This window comes from Pipistrellus hanaki, assembly GCF_964339955.1.
Source record: "Pipistrellus hanaki genome assembly, chromosome: 4".
Taxonomy (NCBI): Eukaryota; Metazoa; Chordata; class Mammalia; order Chiroptera; family Vespertilionidae; genus Pipistrellus; species Pipistrellus hanaki.
Window position 1 is genome coordinate 89,357,771 of NC_140506.1, and position 21,235 is coordinate 89,379,005.

A 21,235-nucleotide genomic window follows, 5' to 3' on the forward strand; every position below is an offset into this window, starting at 1 on the left:
ACCAATAGACACAGTCACTGGGCGGTGGGAACTTGCCCGGGGTGGGAGTGACTGGGGATGAGGGGGTCAAGTGGGAAAAAATAAGACATATGTAAAATTTTAGACAAGAAAAAAAAAAAAAAAAAGATGGTACAGAAGGCCTTGCAAATTAGGTATGTAATAAAAATGCAATAAAAAAGAGCCATTGGATCTGATGGGGTTGAGAATTCATGATTCACCCCTCTGGTTTCCATAAGGTGTTGTTATGGGTCCTCAGGAGAAGGAATTAAAAAGAACCAACAGGAATGTCATGATTCATGATGGTCCCCAGATGAGGTAGAGCTTGCTGCTGGGACCTGCCACTTTGGCATGGAGGCGCCATCATGCAGTGCCTTGTAGAAACTTTGAGTGCTGATGATACAGGAATTTCTGGGTTATGAGCAGGGGACCAGATGTTGTTATCTGTATTTATGTTAGGAAGGCACAATATGCAAATCAGTTGGCTGCAGAGATGAATTCCTTGACCACTGGTAGCTTGATAGCAGTGGGCAGGGTGTGGTCTCTGGTGCTCTCAACAACACATCACGTGTGATTTTGCAGTGTTAAAAAGACCTGAAATCACATAGCCTGCTGTGGATGTTCAGACAGTAAATTGGCAGGAGAGAGGAGACCGTCGAGTAAATGGTATCCTTAAGGGGCAGAAAAAGAAATGAAGTTGACCGAGGTGACTACAGTGAGTTTTCCCGCTTCTTGAATTTGCCTGTGGCTGAGGCCTCAGCAGAAGAGACTGTACAGCAACACTGCTCCTGAAACACCTTCTCCCGCTCTGTTCTGGGTGGCTTGTGCCAAATCCTATTAGCATAGTGGCTGTGTGCCTAGTTAAACATTCAAGTCCCAAGGAGTCAGAGAGAACCCCCTCCCCCACGAAATGGTAATTTGTTCAGTCGTGTGTTTTACTACATGTGTTACTTTTAATGGGTGTGAAAGATCAGAGAGTTTGGTGTCCAGTTCACAAACTGCTTTTAAGTATCATATAGTAAAATTTAAAGGGTAATAAGAAGTAGAAAATATGGCATATCTTATAAATAGTCACATTTAAAAGCATTTTTAGGAACAATATGTGTCAAGCAAGGTTGATCTTTATATAGCTGGGCTCTGAATTATATTTTTGAACCAATTTTTCAACCCACATTTGTTGCTAATTCATTCCTTTCCTTCACTAAGGAAGGATCCAGATCATCATTGTTCAATAAGGCAGCAGCTAGCTATATGTAGCTATTTAAAATTTAAGTTACAATTCAAACTATTATTTTATTTTTAATATATTTTGTTGATTTTTTACAGAGAGGAGGAGAGAATGATAGAGAGCTAGAAACATCGATGAGAGAGAAACATCGACCAGCTGCCTCTTGCACACCCCCTACCGGGGATGTGCCCGCAACCAATATACGTGCCCTTGACCGGAATCGAACCTGGAACCTTTCAGTCCGCAGACCAACGCTCTACCACTCAGCCAAACCGGTTTCGGCACAATTCAAACTATTAGATTATTTACTCATACTAGCCATATTTCAAGTCTTCAGTAGCTCCACATAGATAGTGGCCACTGAACTAATAACTAAGATTATTATACATTTCCATTTCACAGAAAGTACTCTTGGACATTGTGGGTCTAGATTCTTTATACACTCCATAACCCACTTCCTGTATTATGTCATTACTTGCAGTTGCTTTCAGGAGTTTGATGAAAGCTTCTCCAGTTTTCTGGAACCATCTGGAACTCTCTATTCCAGTTCCACCTCTCACACTCCTCAAAACCCAGCTGTATATAGCTGAAATGTTATGGCCACACCATATTGCTGAGTGGGCCAATGTCTGTTCCTCACCTGGCCATGAGTCAACCTGGTTCCGATCTATTCCTTGGGCCCCCCGTCCATTTATTTACTTGCAAGAAGTGGCAGGCTGTTGGCCTAAACCTACCGCAGCCATGAGGATTTCCTTAACCAGGGATAATGGAGTTGTCTCCTTTCAGCCTTGTTAACTTATAATTTGAAGACCTCCTCTTATATTACGTATACTTTACATATCTTAAAATTTTATTTGTCAATGATACCTCAATAAAACTGAAAAAATCAGCTATAAAAAGAAACATACAGAAATATACTAAAATATTAACAGGACAATAGAATTATGGAAAACATTCACTTTCTATACTTCTGCTGAGGACTCAAAGTATGCCTTTTTTTTATTTCTCTGTTTTGGTTTTTCCATTTTAATGTTTTTTGCTGCCTGGCCTGTCACTTTCCCTGACTTTGATTCTTTGACTTTTTTCCCAGCAACTTTTCTTCCATCCTTGGGCTCCATTCCTGGTTTTTTGTGTTGTTGTTTTTTTTACTGGTTTCCATAAATTATATTTCTTTCTTACATTTATATTTATGACATATTCTGTCAATCAGTGGTATTTTATGTTAAGTATAGCTTTACCCTATTTCTTTATAATATCTCTTTCTTATTTTAAATAAAACACAGAGTTCATAGTTGGTGTTAATTAACCCAATAAATGAAGCTTTTCTTTTTTGAATTGTGGTATAATTGTGGAAAACTTAAGAGTTTTAAAAATAAATGTCTGAAAAAAATAAAATAAAATAAATGTCTGAAGATCATGCATATGGATTAATCTCAAACGTATTGCTGGACCAAAAAAAGCAACTTTCAGAAGAATACTTGTAAAATGGTGTCATGTATGTAAATTAAAAAAGCATATTGATGCTTTATATTGTTTGGCCATATATATATATATATATATATATATCATGTTTTTTTAAAACCTGAAGCAATGCATGGAGAAGAGCATGATGGCAGTGGCATTCAGGATAGTCACCCACTCTGTGGAGGAGAAGGGTTTGCAGTGGGGGAAGGTCCACAGTGAACCTGACTACTGTAGGTGATACTTGGTTTCTTAGGTGGGACCATGAGTCTTTGGCCTATTATTTCTTAAATGTTTCTATGTCTAAAATAATTTGTCATTGATTCAAAAATTCATGCTTTTTAAAAAATCTAATAAATCTTTATTGCTCAGATCATTACAATTATTTCTCCTTTCCCCAACCCCTCATAGCATCCTTCTACCCGGTTCCCACCCCACCCTCTGCCCTTACCTCCCCCCCCCCCATTGTCCTCATCCATAGGTGTACGATTTTAATCCAATCTTTTCCTGCACCCCCCACACCCATTTCCCCCTGATAATTTTCAATCCACTCCCTTTCTTTACCCGATTCTATTATATTCCCCAGTTTATTCTGTTCCTCAGATTTTTAATTCACTTGGTTTTTAGATTCACTTGAGATATATATATATATATATATATATATATATATATATATATATTGTTCATCATAAATTTTATCTTTAATTTTTTCTTCTTCTTCCTCTTCTTAAAGAATACCTTTCAGCATTTCATATATACTGGTTTGGTGGTGATGAACTCCTTTAGCTTTTTCTTATCTGTGAAGCTCTTTATCTGCCCTTCAATTCTGAATAACTTTGCTGGGTAGAGTAATCTTGGTTGTAGGTTCTTGCTATTCATCACTTTGAATATTTCTTGCTACTCCCTTCTGGCCTGCATAGTTTCTGTTGAGAAATCAGCTGATAATCGTATGGGTGCTCCCTTATAGGTAACTAACTGTTTTTCTCTTGCTTCTTGTAAGATTCTCTTTTGTCTTTTGCTCTTGGCATTTTAATTATATTGTGTCTTGGTGTAGTCCTCCTTGGATTCCTTTTGTTTAGGGTTCTGTGTGCTTCCTGTACTTGTAAGTCTATTTCTTTCACCAGTTGGGGGAAGTTTTCTGACATTATTTCTTCAAATAGATTTTCATTGTCTTGATCTCTCTCTTCTTCTGGCACCCCCATAATTCTGATGTTGATACGCTTGAAGTTGTCCCAGAGGCTCTGTACACTATCTTCAACTTTCTGTATTTTCTTATCTTCTTGCTTCTCCAGAGGAGTGTCCGTTGTCCATTTGTATTTCAAATCTTTGACTTGATTCTTGTGTTCTCTAGTCTGCTGTTGGGTCTCTGTGTAATATTTTTTTATTTCAGTCAGTGTATGTTTAATTTCTAGTTGGTCCTTTTTCATGTCCTCGAGGGACTCATTAAATTTATCAGCCTTTTCTAGGAAATTCTTGAAAAACCTTATAACCATGGTGTTAAACTCAATATCCAGTCTTTTGTTCTCCATTTCTTTCGTTTGAGATTTGTTTCCTTGTCTCCTCATTTTTGCTGCTTCCCTGAGTTGGTAGGGTGGCTTTGTGTGTTTGGTGTCCTATATGGCACTGATGGGTCAACCTCCTGAGTTACCTGAGGTAGACACTCTTGGTGCTCCCCGTTGTGGACTGCATGTACAGCCTTGTTGTAGTTAAGTTTTGATTGTTGTTGGTATCAGTGGGAGGAGTTGACCTCCAGGCCAATTGGATGTGAGTGTCAGCTGTGTCTATGTCAGGATACCTTCTGTATTGGAGACAGTCTTATAGGATCAGACTTGCAAAATTGCAAAAGCTTCTGTGCTCAGCTTGGATGGGGCAGAGTCTCAGGGCTGAGCCAACAGTCTTGGCTTCCCATCAGTCCTGCCCTTTTGTGTGCGCCTCAGACTTCTGCCTTCTGTGGCTCCCGAGTTTCCACCTGACAGTTCAAATTCCCCTGCAAGAGCATGGGTGCCCCAGGGGCTTGCCTGTAATTGGGTCGGGTCTCTGTATAATATTTTTAATCCCAGTGCAGTCGGAACTGGGATTCAGTGCAGTCTGGAGCATCCGACTCCTTCCACTAAGGAGAGGCCGCAGCAACCTCCGCGGTCAGACCTCTCTGCGCGTGCTCACTCGCGTTCATGCTCACGCCTCTAGACCCTGCCTGCTGTGGCTTCCGGCTCCCCCGAGTCTCCCAGTCTCTGAGTCTCTGGATGCCTTTCTCTACAGTTCAGACGCCAACCGTATGAGCCTGGGTCCATAGGGTTTTGGCCAGGATTGGGGTTCAGTGCAGTCGGAACTGGGGTTCAGTGCAGTCAGGGACTTCCCTTCCCCTCCCGCCAGCCAGGCTCTTGGCCACCCTTCCTCTCTGCACACGCACTTCTCCCTACCTCAGCACTTTGCGGCTCCCCTGATCCGTGAGCCTCTCTCCTTCTTTCTAGTTGTATATTTCCCACTCAGCCAGCTCTCCTGTGGTTTTGGATGATGTCCATTCTGTCTTTTAGTTGTTGTTTTGAAATTGTTGTGCGAGGTGGCAGCTTTGGTGCTGCCATCTTGATTTTTCTCAATTCATGCTTATTTTAAACAAAGTAAATAATATCTAATATAGAAAATAAAAATAAATGAGAAAATTTCTAATATAGAAAGTGAATATTTTTCATAATCCTACTAGACGCCGGGTACACAAAATTTGTGCACTCGGTGTGCTGGGGGAGGGAGGTCCCCTCAGCCCGGCGTGCATCCTATCACACAGTCCAGGAGCCCTTGGAGGATGTTTGACTGACTGCTCAGGCCTGCAGAAGCGAGAGAGGCTCCTGCCACTGCCTCTGTGCAGGCCAGCCGTGAGCCTGACTCAGGGCTTCTGGCTGATGGTACTCCCCTTGTGGGAGCGCATTGACCACCAGTGGGCAGTTCCTGCACTGAGTGTCTACCCCCCTGGGGTCAGTGCACGTCATAGTGACTAGTCATTCTGCTGTTTGGTCAATTTACATATTAGCCTTCTTTAATCTAGGATTATCCTGCTAATATTTTGGTGTGTGTGTGTGTGTGTGTGTGTGTTTTGTTTTTGTTTTGTTTTTTTAAAGATAATGGTCTTTTATTGGAAAAATAAATAAAAAGACTAGCATTTAGAACTTGGAATGGACATAAATATTTCTTGAACAGCAATGCTGATGGTTATGCTAAAGTTCATAGCCACAGACTATCTCTGCTGGCTCCAAGTCATGGTTTAGAAGGTTTTAAAAACAGTCTAAAAATGTTCCCTTGGTAAAAGTTTCTTTTAAAAAATTTGTGTGAACGGTGACAGCCTGATACCCATTTTAATCTAGTAAAATGTAGACAATCCTAAATCAATACACATGAGACATGCAACCAGGTTGTGTCACATGGTTGGGGTACATGGAAGTGCAAGAGGACCACCCTGTACTAGGGCTACGTCTTGGACAGTTTTTCCTTCACCCATTTTAATACACACATCCTGAGCTAAACAATTTTAAATGTGTTTGCTTTCAGCAAGCCAGCTATAACAATTTATACTAAAAAACTGAACTAGAACCCATTTGAATAGGTTTTGAGTTTGTTTTTTCACTTTTTGTTTTTAATGCAAATGCCTAATTGTGCTCAATTGTCAAGCTGCATGCATGAAAAACTGGCCAGCTCAAACACTGTATTAATCATTAACAAATGGAACTGCAAGGAGTCCACTAAGTGCTTCCTTATAATTACGGGAGTACAAGTATTTATATTGTAAAACTGGTGGGTGGCTTGATCGTTAGGGGACATGACCACAAACCAACACAAACCAACACATGCAGATATTTTTTGTGTATGTGGACAGAAAATACTTTTGACATTCAGTTTTACTATATAGAAACAAAATAAGTAAATGATTTATTTATTTATTTATTTATTTTTGGTAAGAGGTAAGTAAAATACTCAATTTGATTCTTCTGGGGGCAGGGAGTGAAAGTAGGTCTTCATTTTTCAGTCATCATCTATATGAATTCTTTATAGTTGATTTTCCCACCTCCATCAATCTCTCTCTGATCATTTAATCTACTTCATCTATTTTTGTCATAACATGATGTAGTTCTGCCACACTGATGTAACCATTGCCATACCTGTCAAAATGCCCTGTGGATTTTTTCTTCACTGTCTGTATCTTTCCTTTTTCTAGATATCATAGTAAAAAATTCTGTGCTACTGCCGCTGCCCCCACCCCCTGCACTGCTGTCCAACTGCAAGTAGGCATCACAGTCTGCACAACTCCCAGCACAAATGCCCTGGTGTGTGTGTGTGTGTGTGTGTGTGTGTGTGTGTGTGTATATATATATATATATGTGTGTATATATATATATATATATATATATATATATATATATATACTAGAGGCCCGGTCCATGAAATTTGTGCACAGGGGTGTGTATCCCTTAGCCCAGCCTGCACCCTCTCCAATCTGGGATCCCTCGAGGGATGTCTGACTGCTTAGTGGGATCAGGCCTAAACAGGCAATTGGACATCCCTCTTATAATCCAGGATTGCTGGCTCCCAACCACTCGCCTGCCTACCTGCCTAATTGCCCCTAACCACTTCTGCCTGCCAGCCTGATCACCCCCTAACCACTCCCCTGCTAGCCTGATCAAGCCTAACTGCTCCCCTGCTGGCCTTATCAAGCCTAACTGCTCCCCTGCCGGCCTGATTGCCCCTAACTGCCCTCCCCTGCTGGCCAGGTCACCCCTAACTGCCCTCCCCTGTAGGCCTTGTCCCTTCCAACTGCCCTCCCCTGCAGGCCTGGTCACCCCTAACTGCCCTCCCCTGTAGGCCTTGTCCCTTCCAACTGCCCTCCCCTGCAGGCCTGGTCACCCCTAACTGCCCTCCCTTGCCAGCTTGGTCTCCCCTCCCCCCAACTGCCCTCCCTTGCAGGCCTTGTCCCTCCCAATTCCCCATCCTTGCAGGCCTGGTCACCCCTAACTGCCCTCCCCTGCCAGCCCAATTGCTCCTAATTGCCCTCCCTTGCCAGCCCAATTGCCGCTACTGCCCTCCCTTGCTGGCCTGGTCACCCCCAGCTGTCCTCCTCTGCTGGCCTTGTCCCTCCAAACTGCCCTCCCTGCAGGCCTTGTCCCTCCCAACTGCCCTTCCTTGCTTGCCTGATCACCCACAACTGCCCTCCCCTGCTGGCCATCTTGTGTCAGCCATCTTGTGTCCACATGGCTATCTTATGTGTTGGAGTGATAGTCAGTTTGCATATTGCCTCTTTATTAGATAGAATGTTTTTAACCTAAAATTTCCAACTTTATTGAGGTATAATCTATATATAAAACACTAATATGTAAATAGACTGGACAGCTGAACAGCTGAGCAACTGGTCGCTATGACATGCACTAACCACCAGGGGACATGCACGGGACATGGCAGGCAATGACAGCAGGCGGCAGAGTGCGAAACATGGTGGATATTGGCCACAGCGGGATGGTGAGCAGGGTGCCAGATCAAAGCGGGGTGCTGGTTGCTGTCATTGGGGCGAGCTTCTGGTAGATACTGAAAATTCTTTGCTCCCATGCACCACGGTCCTGCCCGGTGCTCGCATCCACTGCCAGCACTCCACACCAGCCCGATCGCTCAATGCCCTCACTGGGTGCGAGCGGTGGCTGCCAGCCCCTATCGCCCCTGAGGGCTTCTCCAACTCCCCCTGCTCCTGAGAGGCAATTGGGGCAGCAGCTGCTACTCACGCCCACTGATGGCACTGCCCCCAAACACTCCCTGCCATCAGTGGATGCAAGCGGTGCTGATGCCGTCAACGCGCGGGAATAGCAGTGGCAGGAGTGGTGGCAGGAGTGGGGCTGCCAGCAGACAGGAGACCAGGGGCTGTTGTGGGAGGGGCTGGGCAGGGCATGGAGGATGGGCCGAGACCTGCCCCTGTGTCCACCGCAGCCTCATAGCCCACAGTTCTTTCAAGATGCATGAATTTGGCCGAAACCGGTTTGGCTCAGTGGTAGAGCGTCGGTCTGCGAACTGAAAGGTCCCAGGTTTGATTCCGGTCAAAGGCATGTACATTGGTTGCGGGTACATCCCCAGTAGGGGGTGTGCAAGAGGCAGCTGGTCCATGTTTCTCTCTCATTGACGTTTCTAGCTCTCTATCTCTCTCCCTTCCTCTCTGTAAAATATCAATAAAATATATATTTTTTTAAAAAGATGCATGAATTTGTGCACTGGGCCCCCAGTTGACAAAAGTCTAAGATATTTAAAGTGTACATTGTGATTTGATATACATGTACATTGTGAAAGGATTCTCCCATCTAGTTAACACTTATGCAAAACACATCAAAAGAGAAAATCTTGATGTGAGTTAAAAACTGACTTGAAAAGTGAGGAAATTCACATCCATCTCTTCACATCACACCTTTTTTTGTGTGTGTATGAGAATTTAAGCTCTATACTCTCAGCAAATTTCAATTATATAGTACAGTGTTATCAACCATAGTCATCATGTCTTGTTAGATCCTGAGACCTTATATTTCTGTGTTCTTAATGTAGTCAGAGTAACACTTCATTTCTTTCCCAGATATTAGCTGCTCTTCATGTCTTCCTTTCTCCAAATACTCATCAGCAGGTTTGGGACCTGCTTGCTGGAGGGTTTGGACCCTTCCTTCCCAGGGAGTCTGAATGCATGGGCCTCCTGCCCACTTCCATCTGTCCTTCAGATTGGTAGCAGAGTCCCACTTTCCATTCTAAGACAAGGGAGCTTCTGAAGACTCATCCCTCTTTTTGAGAGAGGCTGTAAATTGCAGCTCCAGGTCATGTTTTCGTACAAGTCACACCTCTGCATGTTGATGTATCCCAGAACCCCCATCCCTCGTCCTCTGCTCTTAAATGGGCACTCACTATTCACTGCCTTGGTTTTTCTTTCAGTTTTTGCTTCTTTGAGGGTCTACAACATAACTGTGATTTTCTTGAGGCATAAATTACAGCCACATGCCATGCAGTGTGAAGCTAGCATGAGAGAGCGGATCACCTGGCCAGTGAACTCCGGAGTGGCAGAGTTACCCCACTCTCGACTTCTTGTTTACTGCCCAGAAACACTTTTAAGGCTGTTAAAAACATACCACACACTCAAAACTGATTCTTCTGAGGAAGGTGTAAAATAGAAAGACTGTCTCCAATGTGGAAGTGAATTTAGAGAAATTGGAGATATCTAAGAAGATACTGTTTCTTTTTAACATTTTTTTTTATTTAATGTTGAAAGACAAATGAATCAGTCTATAGTTTCTTTCTGGCAAACAGTTCTTTTGAGACGCAATTTCAAAGTCAAACAGTTCCTTATGTGTACATGTCAGCAATGATATTTCAGTTTTGGATGGTGGACAAATGGTAATGCAGGTCCGACCCTCTCTGGTTTAGTCTTGGGCAACCTGCAGTGATGCACAGCTGCTGACTGCTACCGTGTTTCCCCGAAAATAAGACATCCTCCCAAAATAAGACCTAGCGCATGGAAAGATAAGACATCCCCTGAAAATAAGACCTAGTGCGACTTTGGGAGAAAAAATTAATATAAGACACTGTCTTATTTTCGGGGAAACAGGGTAGTATAGCAAGGTGTCGTCAGCGTCTTCCATCTCTGAACTGCTTCTCTTCTGTCTTCATGGTTAACAATTTTTTTTTTTAAGAAAGAGAGAGAGGAGAGAAATCTTGCTCAGTACACGCCCTGACTGGGCATTGAACCCGCAACCTTTTGGTGTACAGAACAATACTGCAACCAACTAAAGATATTGTTTCTTAATCAGAAAATAGAGGTTTTAGGTTTCTTAGTTATTTGGCTTGAACAAGACTGCCATGGGAACAAGAAAAATGCAGTTTGGGGAACTGTTTCAATCAGTGCTCCAGCCAGTGTCAAATCACTCATCCAAAGAGAGAAAGCCTTAATTTGAGTTGAAAACTGGTTGACTTGAAAAGTGAAATTCACAGCAAGCATGTGACTGTGCTGGAGATGTGATCTGGGAGCAAGCCAGAAGCCAAGATAAACATTTCCACGAAGTAACAGGGTGCTGGTGTGGCTGCTCCCAAGAAAAGCCCATCAGGAGTGATGAGAAGTGTGTATTTGGCTTTGCATAGTACGATGTTTCCCGGCGAGGGAGGGTGAGTTTGGCTAGGCCGCCTTTCTTTTCAGCTGAAGATGCTCACAGGAAGTGTCATTGTGGGTAGCATTGCCCTTGCATCAGAAGAAGATTTTTCAAACAAATGTCCTTGTGGATGAAAAGGAGACAATGGTATTCAAGTCAGCCAGGGAAAGCCTGAGCCTTCTGATTTGTGGAGGTAGAGACAGGCGTTACATGACGTGACATGACGCTCAGGCAGCCTTGCTGTGCTGTGCGGCGAACCCTTTCTGTCATGGGAGAAAGGGTTGGCACTCTAAGAAGAAAGCTTGGGTGTCAGCCCAGCTCTTTTGGACTAGACTGCAGCAGTGAGAGTTGCAAATTTGATGATTCTTGGAGATATCGTGTGAAGGTCAAACTTTTGTTTTGTTTAATTTCTCCCAGACTTCTAAACTCTGGTCATGTTGAAGTTTTAGTTCTTCAAGGTTATTTAGCCTTATTTATTTGATTTTCCATCCTAGCTCTCCCACGTTATCTATTTTGAAGCTTTTATTTTTTTATATATTTTTCTTTTACCTGCCATTGCCCACTCATTTTTCTTGAGTTCCCAAGGATGTTTCTTACTGCCTTTATTTTATTTCTTCTCTGAATCTGAGAACTATTGTTGCTTCTAGTTGAAGTTCACATAGCTTTATTTTTTCTCTTTTTTAAAAGAACAGCTTGATTGAGGTATAATTTACATACCATATAATTCATTCCTCTAAAGTATACAATTCAGTGGCTTTTAGTATGTTCATAGAGTTATGCAACTATTACCACAATCTAATTTTAGAACATTTTTATCCCTGAAAAAAGAAACCCTGTACCCATTAACAGTTGTTTCCCACCTCTCTACCTTCCACAGCTCTGGCAACTATTAGTCTGCTTTCTGCCTCTATGGATTTGCCTATTTTATGGACATTTCATATAAATGGAATCATAAAGTATGTGCCCTTTTATGACTGGCTTTTTTACTTAGCATTATATGGCTTTATTTCTATTTTTAATGTATTCTGCTTCTTTGTTTTATTTTTCAATTATTTAGCTCCCACCTATTCTCAGATTTTAAATTGAGCCTTTCATTTATCTTTTTCCTAGAATCTATTTTCCATTGTCTGTGTTACGTACTTAAAACTTTAATTCTTAAAAGTATTAATTTTTAAACTCTTAGTTTAACTATTAAAATGTTAAAATTAACTATTATTTCTCAGTTATCAAGGGAAAAGACTAAGGTCTGTGACTCTTCTCGTTTTCTGCTTCAAGTGTCTGATGGCATTGCAAGTTATCATTTGGTGAATAACAATGTATTAGTTGTTACTCTGTTTTAGTTCCCATCACCTTGCCTTCTAGCTCTCTTGTTTTATAGCCTCTTCTGATTATTTAAATGCTGTTATAATATTCCAAGATAGTTATCATAGACCTTCATTTTTCTCTCTTCTCACCATAAAATGCCTTTTGTCACTTCTGAACTTCCTGTCAGCACATAGAGTTGAATTCATGTAATTATTTCTTCTTGTAGATGTGTCATCACCTACTTATTATCCTCATATTCACCGCCACCCTTCCACTCTCTGATTTAATTTTTATGAGCATTACTTCATGCCCTTTCTTCACTTGCTTTGAGTTACTCATGAGTATTCCTGGAGACTCTCTAAGGAAAAGCACTGTCTTTCCCTTTTTATCTGCATTAACACATGTAAACCTCACAATAGCTCCATGAGATGGTTTTGCTATTAGTGTTTCACTTTGTAGGTGAGGGAACTGAAGTTGCGTGTTTAAGTCACAGTTTTCAACTGCGCTCAGTTTCTGAAATCAGAGTACTCTTTTTTTTTTTCTTATTCATTTCTTTCAACACTTAGCCCAGGTCCTAATCCTCATTAAATACTCAATAAATATTTAATTTGTTGGATAAGTGAATTAATGAATGAGTGAATGAATGATGTACTACTTGCTAAGCTGTCCATGGGTATGTGAAATGTATTTTTCAAAGATTTTGTTACTGTAGCCTTTGTGAAGGCTAATATTAAATCGTAATTCAGGAGTGTTTTAGAGATGGGAGTAATGGGGCTCTCACGATGCTAATACTCAGCAACATAGCATTTCGCAGGGTGGCATTTACTAATGCCAAGTGTGGAGGGTAAGAGGAAGACAGTGCATGGGACCATGGTCACAAAGTGGTTGTCTGGCCACTCATGTTTGGCCATGATGGCAGCATGCTTACCCATTATAGGTAGAGAGAGGGAGCTGAGTGCAGAAAGCACCTGTTTCAAGTAGCAGGGTGGAGAGAGAGGGAGAGAAATATGTTCTTCTAAAAGTTTGTTTTTTGCCCTGGCTGGGTGGCTTGGTTGGACATCATCATGTACACCAAAAGGTTGCGGGTTCGATTCCCAGTCAGGGCACATTCTTAGGTTGTGGATTCAATCCCCAATCGCAGTGCATATGGGAAACAACCAATCGATGTTTCCCCTTTCTCTCTCTCCCCCTCTCCCCCCCCTCTCTCTCCCTCCCCCCCCTTCATCCTCCTTCTCCTACCTTCTCTTCCTCTTTCCTTCTTTCCCCACCTTCCTCTCTCTAAAAATCAACAAAAACATATCCTCAGGTGAGGATTAAACGTTTGATTTGTTCTGCTTAAGGTTAAGTCAAGATCAGGTTAAAAAGGCATGGTACCTACCTTTGGGTCCTCTCACCTGCTTGGAAAAGTCTGCCTCATATTTTATTGCTTGGGACTTTTACTTTTTAGAAAGAGGTTAAGTTTCACTGCCAGTCATTTGCTGTAGGAACTTGTGGTTTATTATCAAGTGTTGGAACAACCAGGATGAATCAATTCTTGTGATTGGTTGTTTTACGTAAGAGTAGAAAGGGCTTAGACCCATCCAGAGTATTTTAATGTCAACAAAGTGGAAAATGTTGTTTTTTCCCCACCAAAACTTTGGTCTTCTTAAGCAGGAGCTATATACAGGTAATTATGAAATAACCTACCTATAATTTTGTAGGCCTGAGTTATTTGGTAGATTGATATTAAGAGCACTTTTCATCTTTATTTTTCTTACTGACTGACTAGATTTTAGCTTCAATAATCTTCATGCTACTCAGCCATTACAGACCTAGTTATGAGGAAAGCTGCAATAAAAAGATGAAGTAACTTTTTAGAATGTGTATGAACTAACCTAACCAGATTGCCTCTCTTATGTTTATTGTTTCAAATCACTGGTGATGCAAGCTTCTAGGCGCTTGTTATATTATGCTGCTGGTTCCCAAGGCTGCATCTCCAAACATTCTTTTCTTCCTGATTATTCTCTTCTTGTTGTTGAGTTGACAGGCCCTTGATTCTTCGTGACTCAGGATATCTCACTCCAAAGCAAGTGTCCCATGGCAAAGGACCATGATCCAGGAAAGAGGCCAGAATAGTCTTTCTTTTCCAAACTGGACTATGGCATTGACGCAAATTATACTCAGTTCACCAAAACTAAGCACTGGTTGTGTGTGCAAGGCAGCTCTTGTCCTGAAAAAATTGATGATATACTTAAGAAGGCTTAAGAATGTTAACCACGTCACTCTCCTCAAAACAAGCAGCCAGAGACAAGCTCCTTCGTCAGACAGGAGCTCAGCAGGGACCTTATAACCCCACCACTCAGCTCTGTAAAATTAAGTTGATAAAATCCATAAATGCTGGTGAGGTTTAAAATCAATTACCAGGAAGGAATATAAGAAATCTTAATTACTTTCCTGTTTCACTATACTTAATAAAAATCATTTAGCTGCCTTATTTGACCTGCTCATGAAGAATCATTCTTATGAACTTGGACCTCAGGATTCCCGTGTGTGGTTACTCATTAAATCCTTATCTTTTATAAACTCTATCAGACTTGACAAAGCTGGGACTCAGTCACTCAGACCTAATACATTTCCTGGGTATTTCACATCAGGCAGCTAAGCCCACCCTTTCTTTATCATGCTGACATCCCTCTAGTTTTGGCAAAAGGTTTCACTTTAAATTTAGCTTTATATTAAAACATAAATAAAAAGATACTTAATTTGTTCACCAATTTTGCTTGCCATGGACACATACATACACTAAACCTTGGGGACACTAGCGGTAGTGTGTCATCACTACAATTTGGCCATTGGGAGGCTTCCTAAAGAAAAATTCAAGTTAGAAACAAATTTGGAGCAATTATTGATTTAACCATTTTGCATATGCTTTTGTACATAGGAGCATGAAAAAAACTCCAGTGATGGGCAGATCAAACATCCATATATATAATATATATATATAATATATATATAATATATATATATATATATATATATATATATATATATATATATATATATATATATATATATTATATATATATATGGTGTAATAGGCTAAGTGTCCAACCTTCTGACAGTCTGATGGGTCACTGTGACACACACTGACCACCAGGGGGCAGATGCTCAAAGCAGGAGCTGCCATGACAGGCACTGGCCATTTACAGAGAAATGGCACTGCATACCTGGTGTCCACAAAGCAACACTTGGCGTCCCCCAAGTGGGGCACAGGCTTTGTCACCACCCTGAAGCGTCAGCCCACCAAACTGCAGCCAATGCTGCCGAGACTCCATGCGCAAAATACAGCCCAGCCCAACCCAGAAACTGTCACTGTGGGTGCTGAGTAATGACATCACGTAGCAATACCCGCTTCCTCTCCCTAGTGACTAGCCTCCTTGGAATTTCTTCAGCCAGGAATACAACTTGCTTTATAGCCAGGTGCAAACATTTTACCCTTTAACCAAATGAATGTGAAGTGTTTTCCCATGTCTCATCTCATTTGATCCTCACAGAAGTCCTGGAGTAGGTAGGAAGGAGACTCGGTAGAATTTTATTTTCTTTTCATTAGCTGGAAAGCGGAGATTTAGAAAGCTTAGAAATTTGACCAGACTGAAAAGAAGTAAGAAATGGTGGATTTTGAAAATGCCTTCAGGTTTTCTTACTGTGCAAAATATAGTCAAACACTGGTGCAGTTAAGTATTTTACCCTTTGTTCTTCCTGTGTGATCTACAATAATAATCTGCTTTGTGTTGATATTTAGTGCTGTGTTGCTGACAATTACCTAAAAGAGAGGTTGGGATGCTTCACTGAGCTGGAAAATGTTTACCTAAATCAGAAAGCTGATCTAATTAAGCAAGTGTATTGTGTATCTCTAAAAGGTTAAGTTGACTCACGTATAAATGTTACATATAAGCTTTCGCTGGTGCCAATCGCATGCTTGTGTTTCCATCTGTCATTGTCGATTATGAATTTGGTTGACACTTCTATTATAGAGAAAGTATTCTAATCAAGCCGAAATCGGTTTGGCTCAGTGGCAGAGCGTCGGTCTGCGGACTGAAAGGTCCCGGGTTCGATTCCGGTCAAGGGCACATCACCGGTGAGGGGTGTGCAGGAGGTGGCTGGTCAATGTTTCTCTCTCATTGACGTTTCTGGCTTTATATCTCTCTCCCTTCCTCTCTATAAAAAATCAATAAAATATATTTTAAAAAATATTCTAATCAGTTTCCTTTCTATGAGCACGAATTTGTGCACCAGGCCACTAGTTGATAACAATAGTTAAGGTTACTGAGTTATGTGTCAGGCACTGTTTTAAAACCTCCATATGTGTTCATTGTTTAATCCTCACATGAGCCATGTGGGGTGTCCTGTTTTTAGCCTCACCTCAGGAGGAAACTGAGATGCAGAGGGCTGGGGTATTTTACTCCAGGTCATGCAGTAAAGAGGTGGTGTAGCCTGAATCCGAGGTTGCTCTGCAGAAGGCATGCCCTTACCCATCTCTCTAGGGCCTGCTATAGAAGCATTGTGCTGTCACCACCACATTTGGGGTTCCTGTTCCCACAATTAACTTCCTGACTCCCATATTCCCTACCCGCTTCCCACCCACTGTGACTGGCAGTTCCATAGCTCCCTGACCTTTCCTAAGCCTGTGCCTGCTCCCCATTCTCCCCATTGCCCCTATCGTGAAGACTCTTGGAGCTGGTCTTCACCCCACCTGCATGGCCCCAGGTTATCTCTGGCCGTTCACCCACATTCATTCTCCTGTCCTGGTCCCACTCAATTTACTTCCATCCCTCAACTCTACCGCCAAAAGCTCCCTTTCTGGAGGGCCTATTCATTGCAGTAGCACCCACAGCCTGATGACAATACCTCAGCACCTGACCCTGCTGGCTTTCATTGAGCTGACTTCTCTTCGTCTTGCAGTTCCTGGCTTGAAGGGCACTTCAACCAGGAATCCTGCCCTAACCTCTAAGTCTTTGCAAGGTTTCCCTCCTATGCTTTCTAGAACACCAGCATGTCCTCATCCTGCCTGCTGGCTAGATCCTTCTTCAGGGGATAGCCCCATATAGATAGGGGTCATAGCTGATGTGTTCTAAACTCATCACAGTGCATGGTAAACAGGAGGTGCTCAATAAGTGATGAATGAGCAGTATCACAGTAGTCACAATTCATAGTAGTAATAACAAACCTCAGGGATATGCTCTCCAAGGCAGCGACAGAGCTTGTGACTGCAGACCTGGGCACTATTGCTGCACCCTCCCGGGTGGTGGGCGCCTTCCTGCTTTGAAGCGCTGGCTTCAGCATCATGCATGTCTCAGTGGGACTCAGCCGTTTCCCTGCTTTAGCTATTGCACCTCTAGGAAAGACCTCCTTCACTGGCTCTTACAGGTCTGGAGCTGCACAGGGAAGGGCTAGGCAGTTACCAAGGACACTTCATGGATTGAGAGCTGAGAGCAGAGCCTCTTTGGCTTCTCAGCTTTATGCTCTGTGGCATTCCTCAGGGATTAGCAGCTTCAACCAAAGCAGCCCCGAACCAGCAGCATCTCGAAGGGAACACTCTTCTGGGGTCAGGACCAGCTGCTGGCATAAAGGAAAACCTCCCTTCAGTGGCAGCTCCTCTCTTCCTACAATAAAAAAATGTCCCTCCTTCTGGTCCTCCAGGTTGCTGTGTGCAGTGGCAGCACATGCTCCTTTGGGAGTCAGAGGAGGGACCATTAGAGCAGCTCCAGGGACTGGCCTTTTCATACACTTCGGTGATGACCAGGAATAAGCCCTGCCAGCCCAGGACTCGAAGGCCAGAAACAGGACTATTCTCTGGTTAGCCCACAAAGGTGGTGTTTTTCAACTCCCCCCAAGGTGAAAGAACAAGTGCTGTCTGTGACAAGAGCCTGAGAAATTCATAGGAAGTTGCTTTTACTCTTCTGTTATATTCTAGTTCATGTTCCCAACTCAAGATTATGCATGTAATTAGTTATATCTGTAATCAATCCTCTACATAAATTGTGATGTGCATTTTTGTTTGAGGAGGAAAAAAAAAAAAAAAGGAAGATCAGAACCATAGTTAACAGCATGTTAACTATTGATAGTTCCTTTGGGATTAATTAGCATCTAAAATTATTTATCTAAGTCTTCTGATTCAACCTGGGATTTAGCTATATTTAAGGATGTCTCTAGATGTTTTAAGGACTCTTGCCAAATTCTTAAAAAGTAAATTTAAAAACATACACCATAGATATTTTTATGAAGTGAGTGGAAATGAACAAAGATTAAGTGATTAAATGGAGGTATAATTATAAAATGATTAAGGATTATTGATTAAATAGTTCCTAGGTTATTTTATTAATTTATTTTAAAGCATTTATTAAATATACACTGAGTGTAAGCAACCATGCTTGTTCAGCAGTGTAGATGTCACCTGATCTAGTGTTTCCATGATGGCTTTTCATTACCACCTCATGCTGGAGCTTAAACTCTCCCTGTTTTGTTCTTAGTACAGGGTGGGGCAACAGTAGGTTTACATTTGTTTGTATGGAAAGTAATACAATAATAATACAAGAATAAGTTCTGTTTTTTCCATACTCACAACTGTAAGCCAACTTTTGCCCACCCTCTATAACATGCACCATGCCTAAAATAAACATTTATTAAATAAATTATAGTTACTCCCTTTAATACATTTGCAATCTGGTTAAATTCTAGTAAGGACCAACAATGAATTTATTTAAATCAGATTCACTTCTGCCCTCGTTGGGTGGCTCAGTTCCTGGGAATATTGTCCCATACACCAAAAGGTTACAGGTTTGATTCCCAGTCAGGGCACTTACCTAGGTTGTGGATTTGATTTCAAGTCAGGGAATGTACCGGAAGCAACAGATCAATGTTTCTCTGTGACACAATATCTGTTTCTCTCTCGCTCCTTCCTCTCTCTAAAACCAATAAAACATATCTTTGGGTGGGGATTTTTAAAAAATGTTTTAAATAAGATTTGCTTCTTTTTCAGAAATTTGTTGAGTTTGATCTGGAAAAGCTCCTCATTACTTCCCTAGTAGATAGTTCTGACTACCCAGAACAGGGTCCTACACGCCGGTTACAGCTGCTTACCTGTGTAGCATACATTAATGTGTTATCTCAGCCTTTAATGAGACTTGAAAGATATAGGCTAATTGTCCACTTTAGCAACTTTTTTATTTTTAATGAAGATTTTGTGAGAGGATAAAATTTGCATAGACTACAGCTAGATGAAAGCTGAATGTTTTTGCTATGAATATCTGGATCCAACAGAAAATAGTTGACAAATTTTAATCAAGGGAGGTTTTAATTACCCCTGTGGGTGCATATTATGGTCTCACTTTTCATAGTAGTTTTGCCTATGTCAGGGGACATAGGAAAAATGGTCCAACCTCTAAATCCCTTACAACTAACTAGACCTACCATTGTATATGTCAGTGACTGGTATTGAGAGAGGAAAACAAACCCAGGAAGTGCAGAGGGCCCACCATCATTTGGCTCTGCTGCTGTCACAAAGGAGGAATTTTTTAATGCTCATTTCAGCCCTCAAAGGTAAAATGTGCAGCCATCGTTTAAAGAAAATATGATGGGAGTAAATGGTGTTGCTTAGAGGCAGATGTTCCCCCGAGGCTGCACATCTCTGAAAAGATGGAAGTCAGGAGTAAAATATGACATATTCACATTTTTCACTTTACTTTTAACTTTCCAGGAGCAGGTCCTGCACGGCGAGCAAGAATGGAGCTGTATTTCAACCAAAGGTGGTTTCAACCTGTGCTGACTGTAGTTTTTATCCATAGGTTTGAAGACATACCTGATAGCGGGTAAGAGAGCGAAGGAGTCTCATTGCAGCTGTTCAGAGGCCTTGCTTTCTGGCTTTGAGGTCATTGACGGCTCACAGGTGTCCTCGGGTCCTAGGGCACAGGGGACAGCGTCACCAGGGAGTATCAGTGACTTGGCGCAGACTGTCAAAACCTTTGATAACCTTAAGGTTAGTTTTGTTTTGTTTTTTTCCTATTTCTAAAATTTTATAATAATCTGTAGTACAATGTGTAAAATAATAAACAGCCTTTGGGTCTGTTGCAGATGACTTGGAATGCCCTTCAATTCCGTTTTGTGATTTTTTTCCCCTCCATGTAGTATAAACGAAGCAGCATTTTTGCATTTTTAATCTTTTCTTTTTTGACATATTCTGCACTTCCATTTTCTTTCTGCATTGCATAAAGATGCTTCTCACTTGAGTTTATTATTTCCTTTTTTTGCGACCTGAGATGTCTTTGGGAATTTCTAAAAGCTAATGATAAATGAGAGTGAAGGTGATTCTCCTCACTTCTTGCTGGGGAGCTAGTTGGTCCCTTATTTCAGAGAGCCACTTTCTCAAGTATTTCTGTGTCTTCTGAAATCAAATGTTCTCTAATTATTTTAAATTTCGTTGGTGTGGGTGAACCATATGATATAGCTAGCTGAAGGAGTGCAGGCTTGCGAAGAACATTATAGAATTTCATTACTGGAACAGAGATGTCCTGGTGGCTGTCGAGAAGTACCCGTTTCTGTCATAGTGAACTAAGGAACTAATGGGATGGACCTTGGGCACATGAACTAAGCCTAGGTCATGAGCTGGTCCTCAGTTTTCACATTTGACTTAGTTTTCCTACTTGTACCCCTTGTTTATTTTTACAGTTTAAATATTTGTCATATCCTTTATTTATTTATTTATTTATTTTTTAAAGGATATGGCATATCTACTTCATTGTTTTGTGCTCTCAGATATTTGCTTAATGATATATTGGTCAGAATGATGGCCTCTTGTTATGACTTTTATTCAGTCTGTTCCTTCTTATCCACATTCATTAACAGATTTGAAAACTAGCTATGTTGGCATTTAAGCCTAACAGCACCACACTGTGACAACCAGCTGGAGTTTCCAGATTATTTCACTGAGTCAGAATCCACAGGACTGAGCACCAGTTACTTTGTGTGATTGTTGCATTCAGGTTTATTGACAGTACTCATATATCGTTTCACTGTGTGCTTTGTTAACTTAGTGCAGGGTTTCTCAGCCTCAACACTATCAACA

At 41.5% G+C, this 21,235-nt stretch overlaps 1 protein-coding gene across 1 annotated transcript in view; it reads left to right on the forward strand.

The window, feature by feature from the left end:
• Positions 1 to 21,235, forward strand: part of ADCY9 (adenylate cyclase 9) — a 128,745-nt gene that overhangs the window by 71,776 nt on the left and 35,734 nt on the right. The window contains exon 3 of the mRNA XM_084882267.1: positions 19,959 to 20,149. Within this exon, the coding sequence (XP_084738393.1) occupies positions 19,959 to 20,149 (191 nt within the window). The remainder of the gene's footprint in view (positions 1 to 19,958; positions 20,150 to 21,235) is intronic.